This window comes from Perca fluviatilis, chromosome 9, assembly GCF_010015445.1.
Source record: "Perca fluviatilis chromosome 9, GENO_Pfluv_1.0, whole genome shotgun sequence".
NCBI lineage: Eukaryota > Metazoa > Chordata > Actinopteri > Perciformes > Percidae > Perca > Perca fluviatilis.
The window spans coordinates 19,121,187-19,135,959 of record NC_053120.1 but is presented as its reverse complement, the minus strand read 5'-3'; the positions used below and the strand labels follow the sequence as shown (position 1 = coordinate 19,135,959).

Sequence of the window (14,773 nt, the reverse complement as noted above, 5' to 3'; positions counted from 1 at the left end):
AATGTCATTATAACAGTAACTTTCTGTGAAGTTTGGTAGGAAAGAAAACAGAACTGCTGCCTCCCCGTGCCTCCGTGCCACATGTTTGAAACTCAGATTGCCAGATAGGCTACCACTTCCCACTGGTGGTTTTTAAACGGTACCGAAGTTTTACTTTCTTTTTTTCATTTAGCCTACTGTAAGAAGTTACCAATTAAATTAGGACACCTCAATTCTACAAAAGTTAGGGTAACTTTGTCTGTGGAGACATGCCAAAACATAATCTGCTCAAGGCTGAATAAACGGTTTATTATTATTATTATAGTTTTGTAGTATTTTCTGCTGTTATCTCTTGTCTGGGACATTAAAAGGTCCCTGTGCCCGCTCCTTGTGGCGGTGCCCAGTCTGCGGCTCCACTGTTAATATGTAAACGGTACGATGATTGAAGGCTGAAGGCAGTTTCCCCGGCTGTGCCCTGAACCCGGGCCTCGCGCCATTGGCCGCCAGCTCCAGCGGCCAAACAACCAATGGGAGGGCGCCGACCACGAGCCGTCCTCCCTCGGGCCGCGTGTCCCTCGCCCTGATTGGTGGAAAGTTACTGTGGGAAAGAAAGTTTGGGAAGTTTCACACGAGCCGTTCGCGTGCAGTGCGAGATATAAATACAAGCCACACGCAGAGAGCCCAACAGAGAGACTGCATCCGCTCGTGATAGTCGCTGCTTGCGCATCGCTCAAACGGATTTTAACTTGATCCATATCTCAGGATTTTTTTTGAGGGAGAGGGGACTTTGAATATTGCAAGCTGAAAATATTCATCGTCCTTTTCCCTACACGAGTGGATCGTAATTTGCTGTGGTTTTGTGGGATATTTCCGATAAGAAAATGCCTGCCGATATGATGGAAAAAACCTCCTCCTCTCCGGTTGCTGCAACCCCGGCAAGCATGAACACAACTCCCGATAAACCCAAGACAGCCTCTGAGCACAGAAAGGTTGGTACAAAGCCTATATTGAAAAACATTTCCCCTGATTCAAAAAAACAATCAGCCTAAAACATTTAATTTTGGACACAATGTTGCAGAAGTTCAGAGGATTTTCACTTTTACGCACGAAACAAGAAAGCAATTAACAGTTAATGGCATTTGTTTTGTTTTTTTTATATTTAGTCATCCAAGCCAATTATGGAAAAGAGGAGAAGAGCCAGAATCAACGAGAGCTTGGGGCAGCTGAAAACTCTCATCCTGGATGCGCTCAAAAAAGATGTAAGTAGCCTACTCACTTAGCGTCCTAGTTATTAATAGCTTTCAGAACTACCCCTGTCAAACAGTGAGAAAGTGTGTGCGTAATCTTAACCATGTGTGTTTCCCGTCCCCTCAGAGCTCCAGACACTCTAAACTGGAGAAGGCGGACATCCTGGAGATGACGGTGAAGCATCTCCGGAACCTCCAGAGGGCTCAAATGACCGGTAAGTCGCATTTCCCGGACTAATCTGTCCCATGATTGTGCGGTTAAGAACATATCTGGGCTGGTCTAACAATCCTGCTTCAAGACCCACATCTACATTTTGCGGATGAAACAACTTGTGCATATGAATAACCTTCGTTAAATATACCTGTCTGGTTGTTTTTTTTCTGCAGCTGCCCTGAACACCGACCCCACTGTCTTGGGAAAATATCGTGCCGGTTTCAGCGAGTGCATGAATGAAGTCACTCGGTTCCTGTCTACCTGCGAAGGTGTCAACACCGAGGTCAGGACGCGGCTCCTCGGCCACTTGGCCAGCTGTATGACCCAGATCAACGCGATGAACTACCCCAGCCAGCATCAGCACCAACACCAGCTCCCCTCCACCGCCGGACCAACCCACCCCTCCTTTGGCCAGTCCATGGTGCAGATCCCCAGCTCATCCCCACAGGTCCTGCCCATGAACCCGGTGTCCTGTAAAGGAGGCTCGTCGCCTGCTAATTTACCATCAGACGCCACCAAAGTGTACGGCGGTTTCCAGATCGTGCCTGCCACAGACGGACAGTTTGCATTCCTCATACCTAATGCAGCGTTTGCTCCAAACGGCCCCGTTATCCCCGTTTACGCCAATAACGTCGGCACACCGCTCCCTCTACCGGCTGCGGTTTCCCCGGGAGCCCCGTCAGGCAACTCGGACTCAGTGTGGCGACCCTGGTGAAAAGTGGAAAAGGACCATACAGACTTTAGAATGACACTTAATAGTTTTCTCTTTGTTAAAGTGTAGACTGTTGTTTTGAATCTGTTTTTTTTTTCTTCTCGTAAAATTGAAAGAGTATGCACTATATTTGTACAGCTAACAAGGGAGTAAAGTTCATATTGAAATGAGATTTGTATTGTGGAAGTCCGTTCACTGCATTTTTTTATATATATATTTGAGTTGTCTTTTTTTACTGTGTGATGCCAAAGATATGTTCAATGCTCTTATGATGATCTTCGTTTTGGAAGACAAATAAATTTGTAAAGATACAAAAAAAAAAACATGCGCTTGTGTTGTTTTTTGGGAAAACTAAACCTGATCTTATTGCGTAAAACTGCGAATATTGCACTTCCGCTTGTTTATGTAGTTTATTTGGTACTTAAACTAAAGTAGGTACTTGTCGGTGTGTGTGTAAAAGCAAAACGGAGTGGTAGAAATTTTCAATTATCCTTGTTTGATGAAATCACTTTAGAGTGGGCTACATGAAATCAAAAAGTGTTTTTAAAATACTGGTTTGATTGCAATAAGATTCACGAATGGATAGAAAAATGTTTAGTTTTGAGCCTGCAGCTGTAATGTCACTTTTTGCAAATATAAAAAGTAAGTATTGCTGGGTGTGGGAGACTGTCCTCTGCAGTAATGTTCAATCAAGGTTCAATCTGTGCAAACATGGGGGTGCTATTTATTAAGTGGCATGCAACTTTCTAAAGTGTCCATGAGCAAAAACACTGTTGTTCACGCTCACTCACTGTATGTCACACTGGACAGACTGTCCGTGAACCGTTGGTTAATTTATATTCTATTATCTAAATAAGTGAGTCAGGCAGGAGACAGTAGCTCTAACATAAACCAGGCACAGGGGCGAGACTATCTAGAGCTGTTTCTTATGATGATAATCCAGCAGTTTCACCTTCCTGGTTGAAACTTTGGAGTCTTAAAGAGGTCACTAACGCCATCTAGCAGCGCAGAAGTGCATTGCAATGTGATTGGTATTTGTTTGATCAATGAGTGGAGCATGAATGGCTGCTGTGGATGTGCATCTCAGATGAAAAAGAGCACAGCCTCTCTGTCTAATTTAAGAGATGGTAAATGGAAAAATGAAAATACTCGTAATATTATTTTAGAACTCAAGACACTAGAGCATTTTGTTGGGGAGGCGAGAGGTTGCATCTCTGAGTAAAATTATTGTGTCAGACCAGCTGTTGCAGAATTTGATCAAAACTGTCACTTGAATCTTTTGTGAATATATTTCATTATGGCATAAAGCTAAATGGCTATCAGTGCAAATAATGCTGTGACTCTTTCCACTCAAAGAAAAATCTAAATTGGAAATTACATATTAAACTAACATTCAACCATCAATTTAAAGTATTCAAGCTAAAAAAAAAAGAAAAAGAAGCTAGATAATCATCATTATGAGGATTTCCGCTGTTCAGTCAGCTTTAACATTGCCAACAGCATTAATCTCCTGACAGTATGGAGCAGAGAGGAGCCTCCGGCTGTGTCTTTAATCACTGCTGAGGGAGTTCCTTGATGCCAGGGGATTGGGGGTCGGGGGTTGACAGCAGAAGGACACGTTAAACACTTCGCCACTGAGCCATGTGGTAGTGCTCTGCTCTGCCCAGGTGTTTGTGCCCCCGCAAGCTATCCGAGTGTGGCCCTTCTTTGAAGGGTGTGTGTGGGGAGGGGGGTGCAGGTGTTTGCAATTATCAGTGCGCTAAGAGGCACAAAGTGTGGATAAGTGCCATCATTTTGAATTTCCATCACACCTTTTTACGGGGGGCCCTGCATCCCTGTTTGATTGAAGCCATGTGTGTGCTCGTGCCTGTGCGTGCATACGTCTTGTGTGTGTGTGTGTGTGTGTGTTTGTGCAGGACATGCCTGGCCAAAGGGCACAATGAGTGAGGTAGTGGGGAGTTAAGCTGGGGGGGGTTTAAGGAAAGGCCTACCACATAGGATAACAGTCGGCCTCCTGTGAGCCAGAGCTTCTCCACACAAACAGACACAGTCACACATACACATAACGTTCCCACAGCATTCCAGCTGTGCTAGGACCAGTGTCGAGCTTCCTGCTCTGAGCCCCGGGGCCACAGCTGGACATGGGACGTCTGGGAGGCACGTGGTGTGACCCGGACAACACCCAGCTGCTGAGCCCTCCCACTCCACCTCACAGCCTTTCCCCCTTTTCCTCCTTTCCACTCTTCCCCCCCCCCACCACAAACCAACATCTTCAGTGGTCTCTTCCCCTCTGGAGAACAGCTTTACGAGCCTCTCCAATTACCCAGTGCAGTGGCCGAACTGCCGGAGTGACCGCACACATGTCACAACACGACCGGGGGGTTAGCTGCCATGCGTGTCCATTAACTTTTCCCACACTCCGCGTGCATGCAGAGAGCGAAAGGAGGGAAAAAAAGCCCCTCTGCTTCCTCCTTGGCTCCCTAAGTGCTACCATATGGTCCGCTCTCTCCCTCTCTCTCTCATGGTTCCTCTTCCTCTCTCTATCCCCCTCTCTCTCTCTCGGCCCGTCACTGGGGCTGTCTTTGATTGCAGCCCAGACAAGTGAGAGCTTTATGATTTAAGCCCAGGGCTTGCTGTACCAAGCCCTGGACTCATTTTGAAGCCAAACTCCTCTCCCTCCCCTCCTCACCCCTCCCTCCTCCTGGGGGGGGGGAAGGGGGGGTTTTTGGGGGAAAAAAAAAAAGCTCCCAGATGAGCGCAGGAAAAAAAACGGGGATTTTTTTTTGGAAGAAAAGAAAAATTTCTCAGAAGAGCGCAGACTGAGAGGTCGTGAGAAAGAGGCGAACCCCCCTCTGCAGGCCCGGCCTGCTGCCAGCCGCCGGGGGAATGTGGGAGAGCGCCTCTCTGACACACGCATCAACCCCTCTGCCCTCCACCACACCGCCTGACTGACTGACTGCCTGCCTCGGCGCTGGGCCCTGAGCCTGGAAATAGACTGATAGACAGTGCAACCGCCACTGAGCCAGGCAGCATGGCTCATCAGCCAGCCAGCAGAGCAGCCAGGCAGGGAAAGGGAAAGCTGTGGGAGGGGAGAGAGAAGTGTTTGATTTGTGTGGGCGGAAGTGGATCAGTGTGTATATGCAGTCTGAATCCTGATCCAAGCATACAATACAACAGAAAGTTAAATCTGAAATTTGAGTTTACTTTAGACTCATGTATGATCCTGACTGGGTATTTGTGCAGGTTTTGTACTCAGACATACACATGCATACACTCACTCAAAACCTTCCCTCCCTCTGTCCCAGAGGCTTCCACTCATTCCAGAGTATACAGTCACTCAGACAGGTGTTCCTTGTCAGGAGCAAAGGGGTTTTCCCCTTGGTTCCCTGTGTGCTGAACTAACATTTATTCCTCCTGAGATTGACACTGTTATGGTTGGACATGGTCAGAAGTTTAGCTACAGCTGTCCAGGAGTATTTTAGGATCTTATTTATTCATTGTTCTGCATCAGCGTGACATGTTGAGATCAACTAATAACAGAGTGAAGGCCAGCTAACTTATTAGCCAAGTGCAACACATGCACATGCTTCTGTCAGTTGGCTCAAGAACATAACAGCTTATGTAGAGCAGTGGTTCCCAACCTTTTTTGGCTTGTGACCCCTTAAAATTAAGCAATATCTCTTTCTGAACCGTATCACTGGTTATGGCCTTAGTTTGGAAATACGATGTGAGCAGTTCAACCAAAAAGTGGTTTTTCCTTGGCTGATTGTTGGACTTTTACAGATCTGAAGAGGTGAAAGAATCCAGTATTTTCACAGGGGGAAAAAAGCAGTAATCATAGAAAAGAGCAAAACACACAGCAAACAAGACATTTCACCCTATGTATAAGGTTGTAGCTGTAGATCAGAGTCCAGCACTGGAACGAAGCTGTATTGACTAGAGCAGAATTTCACAGTTCAATTTATCTTTCATATATATATAGAGGATAGATGTGGTTCCTGATGCTAAAATGCAGACTTGTGCATTTGCATGAAGTTAATGTACTACTTGGCTCACTTAAAGCGACTGGAGTCAGGGAGCTTGAAATTATTATTATATTCTTATGTATTTACAAAAGGGCATCTTGGTTTTATGGACCCAATCTTCACTTCCCTATTATTAGTGTATTACTCATCATAGTTGTTCTGTCCTCTCTTAGCAGTGTACCCAGTGACTCAGTACCCATCTAACTCTACATGGTGTACCCTTCCTATGCTTCCGTCTCCCGGTTTCCCTATCTTTCTCTTTGTGCGGGGCTCCTATGGTAACCTGTGGGCCCAGTAAACAGGACAAGCTGTCTACACACAAATCCCAACAGTGTGCGTGCCCACTTTCCTTGGCTCACCCTGCATGGCAACAAAAAACCCACCAGAGGCTCCCACCACAAGCCCATTCAAATGTCAGCCACCTCGTTTGAAGTCGCGGACTGCTATGTAAATCCACAGTGTTTCTCACCAGCCCAGCCTCTCACACACACTCAAAAACAAGAACTCTAGCAAAGGTGGTCCTGTGATGCTGGATGATTGTTTCTTTTATAGTCTCCAGCCTTTAGAAGTAGTCTTTTTCATCCCTATAGCCCATCCTCCACAACCAGTTTTGGTTGGTAAACATGTTTTTGAGGGGTTTTGGTATATGGTTTCAGGGCATGGTGACTTGAGGAGAGCAGGACATGGCAACCATACGATGCCGTCAGTTACAAAGTTGGCACATCCCACAACTCTGGGCTGTGACAGTGATGACCCCATCACACTGCGCCTTTGTATGACCTGTCCTCCAGCTACTCTGGAACCCAAGGCCAATTAAGTGGGAGGGTTTCCCCCCTCAGAGACCATCACAACAAACAAATAGACCAGGCAAACAAGTTCCCACCAAACCAACGTCCAAACAACTGCCAACGCTGACAGTTTGGTTGGTTTTGATATCACACAAAGAGGGTCTTCATGAAGCACTTCTGAGCCCCTTGCTTTTATCATTCAAAGCCAAGTTTTCCCAACCTCAGGCCAAGGTCAAGGCCCCCGAGAGTTGTCCCCAGAACGAAACCCCAGAAAGATTATAATAAACTTAACAACAATAATTTGAAATGTGTACATTATTACTATTATATTATGTGTTTCTTGGTAGTTATTCAATGTGTGCTCAGAGGGTAAGCTCAGCTAATTCAGCACGGTTTGCTATGTTGCTGTAGTTTCAACGTGCTGTTTCATATTGATTGGTTCTTCAGCGTTTTGCAAATATATTTTTAATACATACTGTATGTTCAGTAACGTGTATTTTAAGGCAACAGTGAGGGCCCTTAAGAGTCTTAATTAAATGAATGAATAAACTAATAAAGCATATGTATTTCCAAATTTAAAAACTGCATATCTAAATATGGTAGTCATGGAGCTTATGCCGTAATAACTGATGTGAAGATATCCACCCCATGACAGCGTAACGCTGCTGTGAAAACCATGTTTCTCCACTTTCTAGAAAAACAGCCCTGTTTTCAGCTTTGTGACAAGGCTTTTCTAGGTGGGAGAATTTGCTCAATCCATAAAGGAATAGTTCATACTTCCTTCACCAAATTTGGGGATACAGGTTTTTCACCGGACAGCAATGACGCTGCAGTGACCAAAAAGGATGGCTGCCTTTTCTCTCGCCTGTCTCCACAAGAAGGTCAGAGGTCAGGGTCAGCTACAGTTGACAGTGTTGCCATGATGATCGTTTCTTGTGCATACAATAACAAGCAGTCTGAATCTAGTTATGTTCCCATATGTGTATTTTCATATGGCAAGACGTTGAGATGATTTACTCCGACAGCATATTGTGCTGCCGTCTGTGTCTGTTTGTGAGAGAGAGTTTACAATAACTGCTCTGAGCTCATCTTTAGGTATGTGTAAGCATGCTTGCAGCTTACCAGCCACTGCTTTCACACTACATCTTCATTTGGTTTGGGTGTCTCTTTGCACATGCAAGCGAGGCTGAGATCAATTAGAGTGGTCTAGGGAGACTTGTGAAGTCCAGCAGGAGGGTGAAACACACCCCTAACACACTCAACTTACACGCTGTTTGGCTGTATGATCTACGAGTTCTGCCCTCGCGTGGCTGGTTTTATTTTCCTGCTTTTAACAGCCCCTCTGCGGATGCTTGGGCCCCTCTGAGATGAAGGGAAAGAGAAACCAGATTTTTTGACCCTTGAATACATCAAACAGGTCCGGATGTCCAGCTCTTTTTCACTCTGATCGAGCTGGGATGGAGTCAGCGAGTTTGATGTCAGTGAAACAACAGACTGGGTGTTGTGGTGAAGTCATGAAGATGGTGTTTATGATGTAATGTTCACTTCAAGGCCACACACACACAGGAGCATGGAACACAGAGGAGGGAGGTGTCTGCACCTGATGGATTAAGTCTTGACTGTGCAAACAGTTCTGTTTGTGTTCTTTGATTTAATGGCTCACACTTCAGCATAGGAAATGATGGTAATGTGCTCTGAAAGAAGAAACTTCTCCATACATGAGAAATTCTGCAGAGATGGGTTGGGTGTGTGCAGCCTTTCAGACTGTTTGTACAGTCTACTGTGTTTCCATACTTTTTCATCATTCAGTCATCATTTACATCTACTGTTGCTTTTTACATTGCGCTGACATTGGATTTCCTTGCAGATCAATGTAAATGTAATCACAGGTCATTAGACTCAACATGCACACTGTAACATTATTTTTGAATATAATCAAATATAGTTATAGTTAATTAATTATCAACATATATATATACATATATATACATTAGAAAATAATTGGGAGACAACACTGAAGTAGAAGAAATATAGAGCATGCACATATACTGCAAACTTTCTGTCTACACAGAAATATATAAACTAACTATAAACTAAAATGTGGAAAGATAAACAAACATGGATTTATGTATCTTTAATTGGCATAAATTGTTACCAGAGTGTGTGTGTCCGTTCTAGGGATTATTATTTTTTCCATAAAATGTCCGTAAATAGTGAAAAATGCACTTTTTAATTTCCCAAAGTGAAATATTTAAAACATTTCTGACCAACATTGTAAAACTCACTGCTGGACTTACTATCATATCATCAAATCCTCAAGTTGTAGTTGGAACCACCAATTGTTTGACATTTTGTTCTTGAAGAAAATGTCTGAAACTGTTAATTGTTCTTTAAAATATTCGCCAATACATTTTCTGTCAATTGACTAATCCATCAAGCAGCTATTTTACACACAGCTTTGATTCACAAGTTTCCATTTTTCATTCATTCATTCAAACCTTTATTTAGGATTCGGGGAATCAATTCAATTCAGTGTATCCAGAACAGCTGTAGTCTCTTGTAATGCAACAAATTCACACCTCAAACCAGCAACTTTTTAGAGATTCTTCCCTCCTCAATTTCACCCAAAGGTCCTGTTTTCTTATTTGTTTCTCTCAGTTGGTTTTATTGCCAGCAATTGTTCCCCCTGGACTTAAGTGTTAAACCACTGAGATACATTGCATCATGTCGGTGCTCAGAGACATGAAATGGCATTATCCCACCTCCCTCTGCTCCGTCCACGCAAAAGCAGCCTAAACTGTGACGTGGACCAGCAGTTAATCCTCTTTCCCTTTTTGGAGCCAGTGGCGGGAGCCGCAGAGGAGCTGGCCACCGAGATACGACCACGAGACGCTGTAGACACAAAGCAAGCCGTGTGTGTGAGTGTGTAATTGTTTGAGGGTGTGCACAATAAAGAGTTTGTTTATGTCACTTTGAGTGTGTGATAGCGAGTGTGTTTGTGTGTCTTTGCTTGTTTATATGCCATCCGAACACGTTCGCAAACACTCCCACCGGACCCTGTTATCTCAGCTCCGGTTTGCAGAGACAAAAGCCTGTGTGTGTTGGTGTGTGTTGGGTTGAGGTACTGACAAGCTTGTCATGGACATGTAAACCCCGGTTCCTCTGGAAAATGGGTCCAATGTGATTATCCCTGAAGCTGTAAAGTAGCCACCTAGAGTGGGCAGAGGAACTGAGACCTCAGAGAAATACGTGGCATGTTTCTGATGGCATTGTGTTATGTGGTCAAATGCATAAAGCATCCGTTTCTCTTTGTTTTCCGCAGTTGCAGAAGCTGTAAGGGCAGCAGCAGTGTGTCATCCCTGAAAGCTAAGATAAGTCAATGAATGAAAAAGATGACAGAGTAAGACATGGCAACTATACATTATAGAACTTGTCTGACTTCTGCTGCCAACATTCAGTGCCAATGCAGGATGTATTGTGCCCTTTAATTTGTTTCACAATCACAATCAAACATGTTTAACCATAATCACAATGTTTCCCAAGTATTTCCCACCTTGTTTTAGTTGTCCAGAAGACTTAACAAAACTTTATTTGCCTTAGCTGCCATCTTTCCCTAACTTGAACCGTACCGTAGTTACCAGTGGACGTTAACAAATGTCATTGACTGTAATCATGGTTATGCAAAATCATCCAACATCAATGCACCTTTCTAGCATTTTGTTGTTATCTTATAAGGATCTTATCTTTTGGGTATGAAACATTTACTCCTGTAAACTTGAAAGGTGGCTGTAAAATTGTTTTAATTAGCTAGTTAAATGGAAGAGAAAACTTTTCAGGGCAGAAAAAAGTAGAGAAATCAACTTCTCTGCTGTCATCCAGACTTTGTGGTCAGTATGTTCTGGACATATTTTCACCAACATATGGATACATACACAGCTTATGACACTGTCCTTGTATTTTGACAAAAATGTTGACAGGAGTTTGAGGAGTTTTTATAGCTCTGTTCATGCAGTGCTACTTTAATACCTAGTATCTTGGCTTTAGAGTTACAATTTTCCTTTTTCTCCCCAATGTCCAAGGGGCTCCTTCTTGCAGACCGTTTCTGCAGGTGTGGCGTGACCTAAATCAAAAGTTCAAAGGTTAAAATTGTCAGAGGTTGCTCTTGACCTTGTGGTCATTCGTTTTCTCACAGGTGCAATGCAACAGGGAAATGTGTTGACAGAATTTAAGCTCAACCCTTCTTCTAAATGAAATGACAAAGTAATTGGCTTCACTTTTATGTGAAGTAATTGTGACTAGTTTTCCTACGTATCGTACCGTACTTTGAGTGTTTTGTAAAGTCCCCAAATTTTTATTTACTTTGTTTTTTGTTATGATCGGTGATAAACCGTATGACTACCAGCGTTTATTCTTTGTTAATTGTGACGATGACAAAGTTCAAACACTGCAATTTACAACCTCTGTACATTTAGGGAGGGAAAAAAGTCAAGCTGCATATTCAGTCACAATAAACTTGAAAGTATAAATAGACTCTTTGTATTCTAAGGAGATGCAAAGACACTTCTGAAAGACTATTACTCTTCTACCATTTTGTACAGTGTTATATTTAGGCTATGTTTTCAGCTGATGGGGTTCTGCTCTGTTTAAGCCTCAGAGCTGCTTCATTACTACCAGGAAGAGATATTTAACTGAACCAGATCTAATTTTTTTCAGTTTTATTTGTCCCGTGCTTAATTGGTCCCTTATGGTCTGCTGCTTTCTTTTTTTAGAATAGACATATTGTCTATAGACCCGTTTTTGATACTTTTAGAAACATCAAAATGACTCTGTCTCTGTGAGCACTGAGTGGAAGAGCTGTCATAGATTTGCAGAATTAGATCATTTACATGATCCACTAATCATAAAGCTGGCATGTTCACATCCTCCTTAACTCGGCCAATAGGCATTAGTGTGATTAGCGTGTGGCATCCGGGGCTGACGATGCTGACGAATGCACACACACACACACACACACACACACACACACACACACACACACACACACACACACACACACACCTACTTGGATTTTCCCACATGATCCACAGATCTAGCCACCAGTTGCTGAACGCTCTCTCTTTCCCCCTGAAGTGCTGGCTGCATGCGACCCTCCACAGACGATATCAGGGTAATTGACAGTGACTGGAAATATGCAGCATCATTGAGCCCTGACCCGTGTGACTAACAGGGTTAGGGTCTCCCCCCTTCGAGACAGACCCCTCCTCCAAAGCCATCAGTGATATTCAATTTGTGTTAAAGCTCCCTTTGAGGGGCCCCCAGGGGCCCGATTTGATTAACATATTTTATGGCGAGCCCTTAGATGTAGCTGGGAGTGCTTCAGGCCCTGTATTAATAATAGTCAGAGCCCATTATGGCTGACTATGTGACGACAGTGACAGTGAGGCCTGACAGTGGTTTCTGAACGCCTCTGTAGCGTGGCAAAGAAGTGACTGGTCTTTAATGGGACTGGGATTCCTGATTTTTGCGAGGCCTCTGTGTGATTGTGCAGTTTTGCTGACGGTTCGGCCATGCCAGCTTGAGGCTAATCAGAAGTGATTCATGTAAGCGAGTCACAATGCTGCATTGGATTGAATTTGTTTCATCTACGGTTCTCTCCATCACTTATCAGCGGAATGAACCGCACTGCAAATAAATGGAGGGTAGACAATACACAGCGTTTGTAAGGGCACTTTTTCCCACAGTCCTATCTGTCATGAAAATGGACACACACTGACACAAGGACAAAGCAACAGACAGACGCACACTCGCACCCGACTTCCGAGAGTGTCTACAGTAAGGACATTCCTGCGCTCCACACGCCTCGATCATTGTCTGCTGCAACCGTACAGCAAACAAAAGAGGCGTCCTCTCTGCCTCCTCTGCCTCAATGCCACAGAGCAGTAAAATGTAACCATGTTACCCCATAAATGAGACTACTCTCCCCTCAGTTTTTATAGCTGGTAGATGGAATCTGTATGTATGAGGAGCCCTTTTCACTGTCTCCTGTTAAAAAACCCAAAGTCCTTCAATAAATGCTTCCATGACACAGTTTATTTCAATGGGCTGGCACAAAGGAGAGCCCCCTGTAAATCAATGCTTTTGTTTAAAAAAAAAATAAAAATCATTCAGCGGCAGCGAGTCTTGTGATACTCATGCTGAAACTGTAAGACCCATAGAAACCCACAAGATAACCCTTTTCTCTGTGTTTTAATTTCCCTCACACGAAGACAGACATATAAGCAGCCTTTGAAAGGAGACTGTATAGGTTCTCATATATGGGGCAGCGAGGGAGAAATTGGCAAAAGCTTAAGTTTCGCCGTTGGCCTGTAATGGTTTGAAAGAATGTAAAGCCCGTGACAAAAGCGACTACGAGGAGAAACAGGGAACAGGTGGTCATCGTTGCGTCCCCCAGCCTCAGCCCGCAGACATGAAATCAGCAGAGGGGTTTAGATTTCAGTGATAAAGACCCTGAGGTTTGTTTGCTCTTTATGTCTGCAAAGATGTGTGAAAAGATGCTGGACCTCTAACCTCTCTCCATGTCTCCCACCAGCCTTGGAGCTGGGAATAAGAGGTTAAGGATTCCAGCGCACAGGAAATCGTCTGTCGCCGCTCGTTTGGGAAGGACAGATTGGATACGTGGGTGGAGGACGAGGCCTTCACTTCTCTTCTTAGTATCTTTAGTGTTACTGGAGAGCTCAAGGCTGTGCTTGGGAGGAAATGAATAAACAATTAAACCCACTGGTATGTAGTTGAAAAGCAGGCATGCAGTATTCAAAAGATGAGATTAAATAAGACTTTATCTTAATCATCAACATGGCAGATTCATTTCAGGTCCAGGTAAAATACCTCCTGTGCAAGTACAGACGTCCAATTTAACTGAAAGAACATTTAGTATGTTGAGTATAGCACTATGTGATAAGGTCTGTATGTTTGTAGTTTACTTACAGTATACAGTTAGTGATTCTACTAGAACATGTTGATGAATCCCTCTTAAAATGATGCCTAAATTACTCAAGTAAAAGTCTGCTGTAGAATAAGGGAATGGCCGTTCTTATACACCACCCACTGAGGAAAATTAAAACACAATTATCTTGTGGGTTTCTGTAGGTCTTACTGCACAGTTTCAGCATCACAAGACTTGCTGCCACTGAATGATATTGGGCAAGCTCCCAAGAAACTTTATTAATGCAAAGTTTTCACCTACGAGGTCTTTATCCATGTTGAACATTATAGTGCAGACAAACTCTCCTTTACCTTGGTGGTTTTTTTCATCAACTGCAATGGGGCTGGTGTGCACAGCAGCCACCTTCTTTACAAAAAGCATTCCTTCCATCTTTACAGCACATTTTAAGAAAAGTCTTATTTCACATAATCACATTTTATCCATTGCTGCAATACTGATGAACCACTTTGTAATGTGTTTGCAATTTTGGTGGTGATAGTTGGTGTTGTATGGTGCATTGACTAGCTCTGTAAGTAATATTATTACATGGTCATGTTTTATATAGTGCAACTTTTATATGTTATACTTGGTTGCACACTTAGTACATATGTCAAAATAAGAAGAAATAACTTAAAATGCAAGTTTACTCTACAGGACAGGTGACAGGAATATGATGGTTAGAATCAACAGTGAGAAAATGAATAAAGAAACTAAATGGAGAATTAATTACACACTAATTCCTTCACATAAAAGCTGAGATGGGCTGATCTGCCGTCCAGGGGGGCATGCAGTGTTTAACTGTGTGTGTTTGTGTGTGTATCCATGT

The 14,773-nt window shown here is 43.5% G+C and overlaps 1 protein-coding gene across 1 annotated transcript; it reads left to right on the top strand.

The window, feature by feature from the left end:
* The first annotated feature begins 650 nt into the window (after positions 1-650).
* Positions 651-2,249, top strand: her6 (hairy-related 6). Its single transcript, XM_039811916.1, has 4 exons — positions 651-968; positions 1,143-1,238; positions 1,354-1,441; positions 1,614-2,249. Exons 1-4 carry the CDS (start codon positions 861-863, stop codon positions 2,153-2,155), a joined length of 834 nt encoding a protein of 277 aa, XP_039667850.1. The 5' UTR covers positions 651-860; the 3' UTR covers positions 2,156-2,249.
* Positions 2,250-14,773: the final 12,524 nt, after the last annotated feature.

Excerpts from the sequence above, each read along its gene's own strand:
- her6 (XM_039811916.1), top strand. The coding sequence starts at position 861 with ATGCCTGCCGATATGATGGAAAAAACCTCCTCCTCTCCGGTTGCTGCA. Across the intron at positions 969-1,142 it reads CAGCCTCTGAGCACAGAAAG|TCATCCAAGCCAATTATGGA; the intron begins GTTGGTACAAAG and ends TTTTATATTTAG. Across the intron at positions 1,239-1,353 it reads TGGATGCGCTCAAAAAAGAT|AGCTCCAGACACTCTAAACT; the intron begins GTAAGTAGCCTA and ends CCGTCCCCTCAG.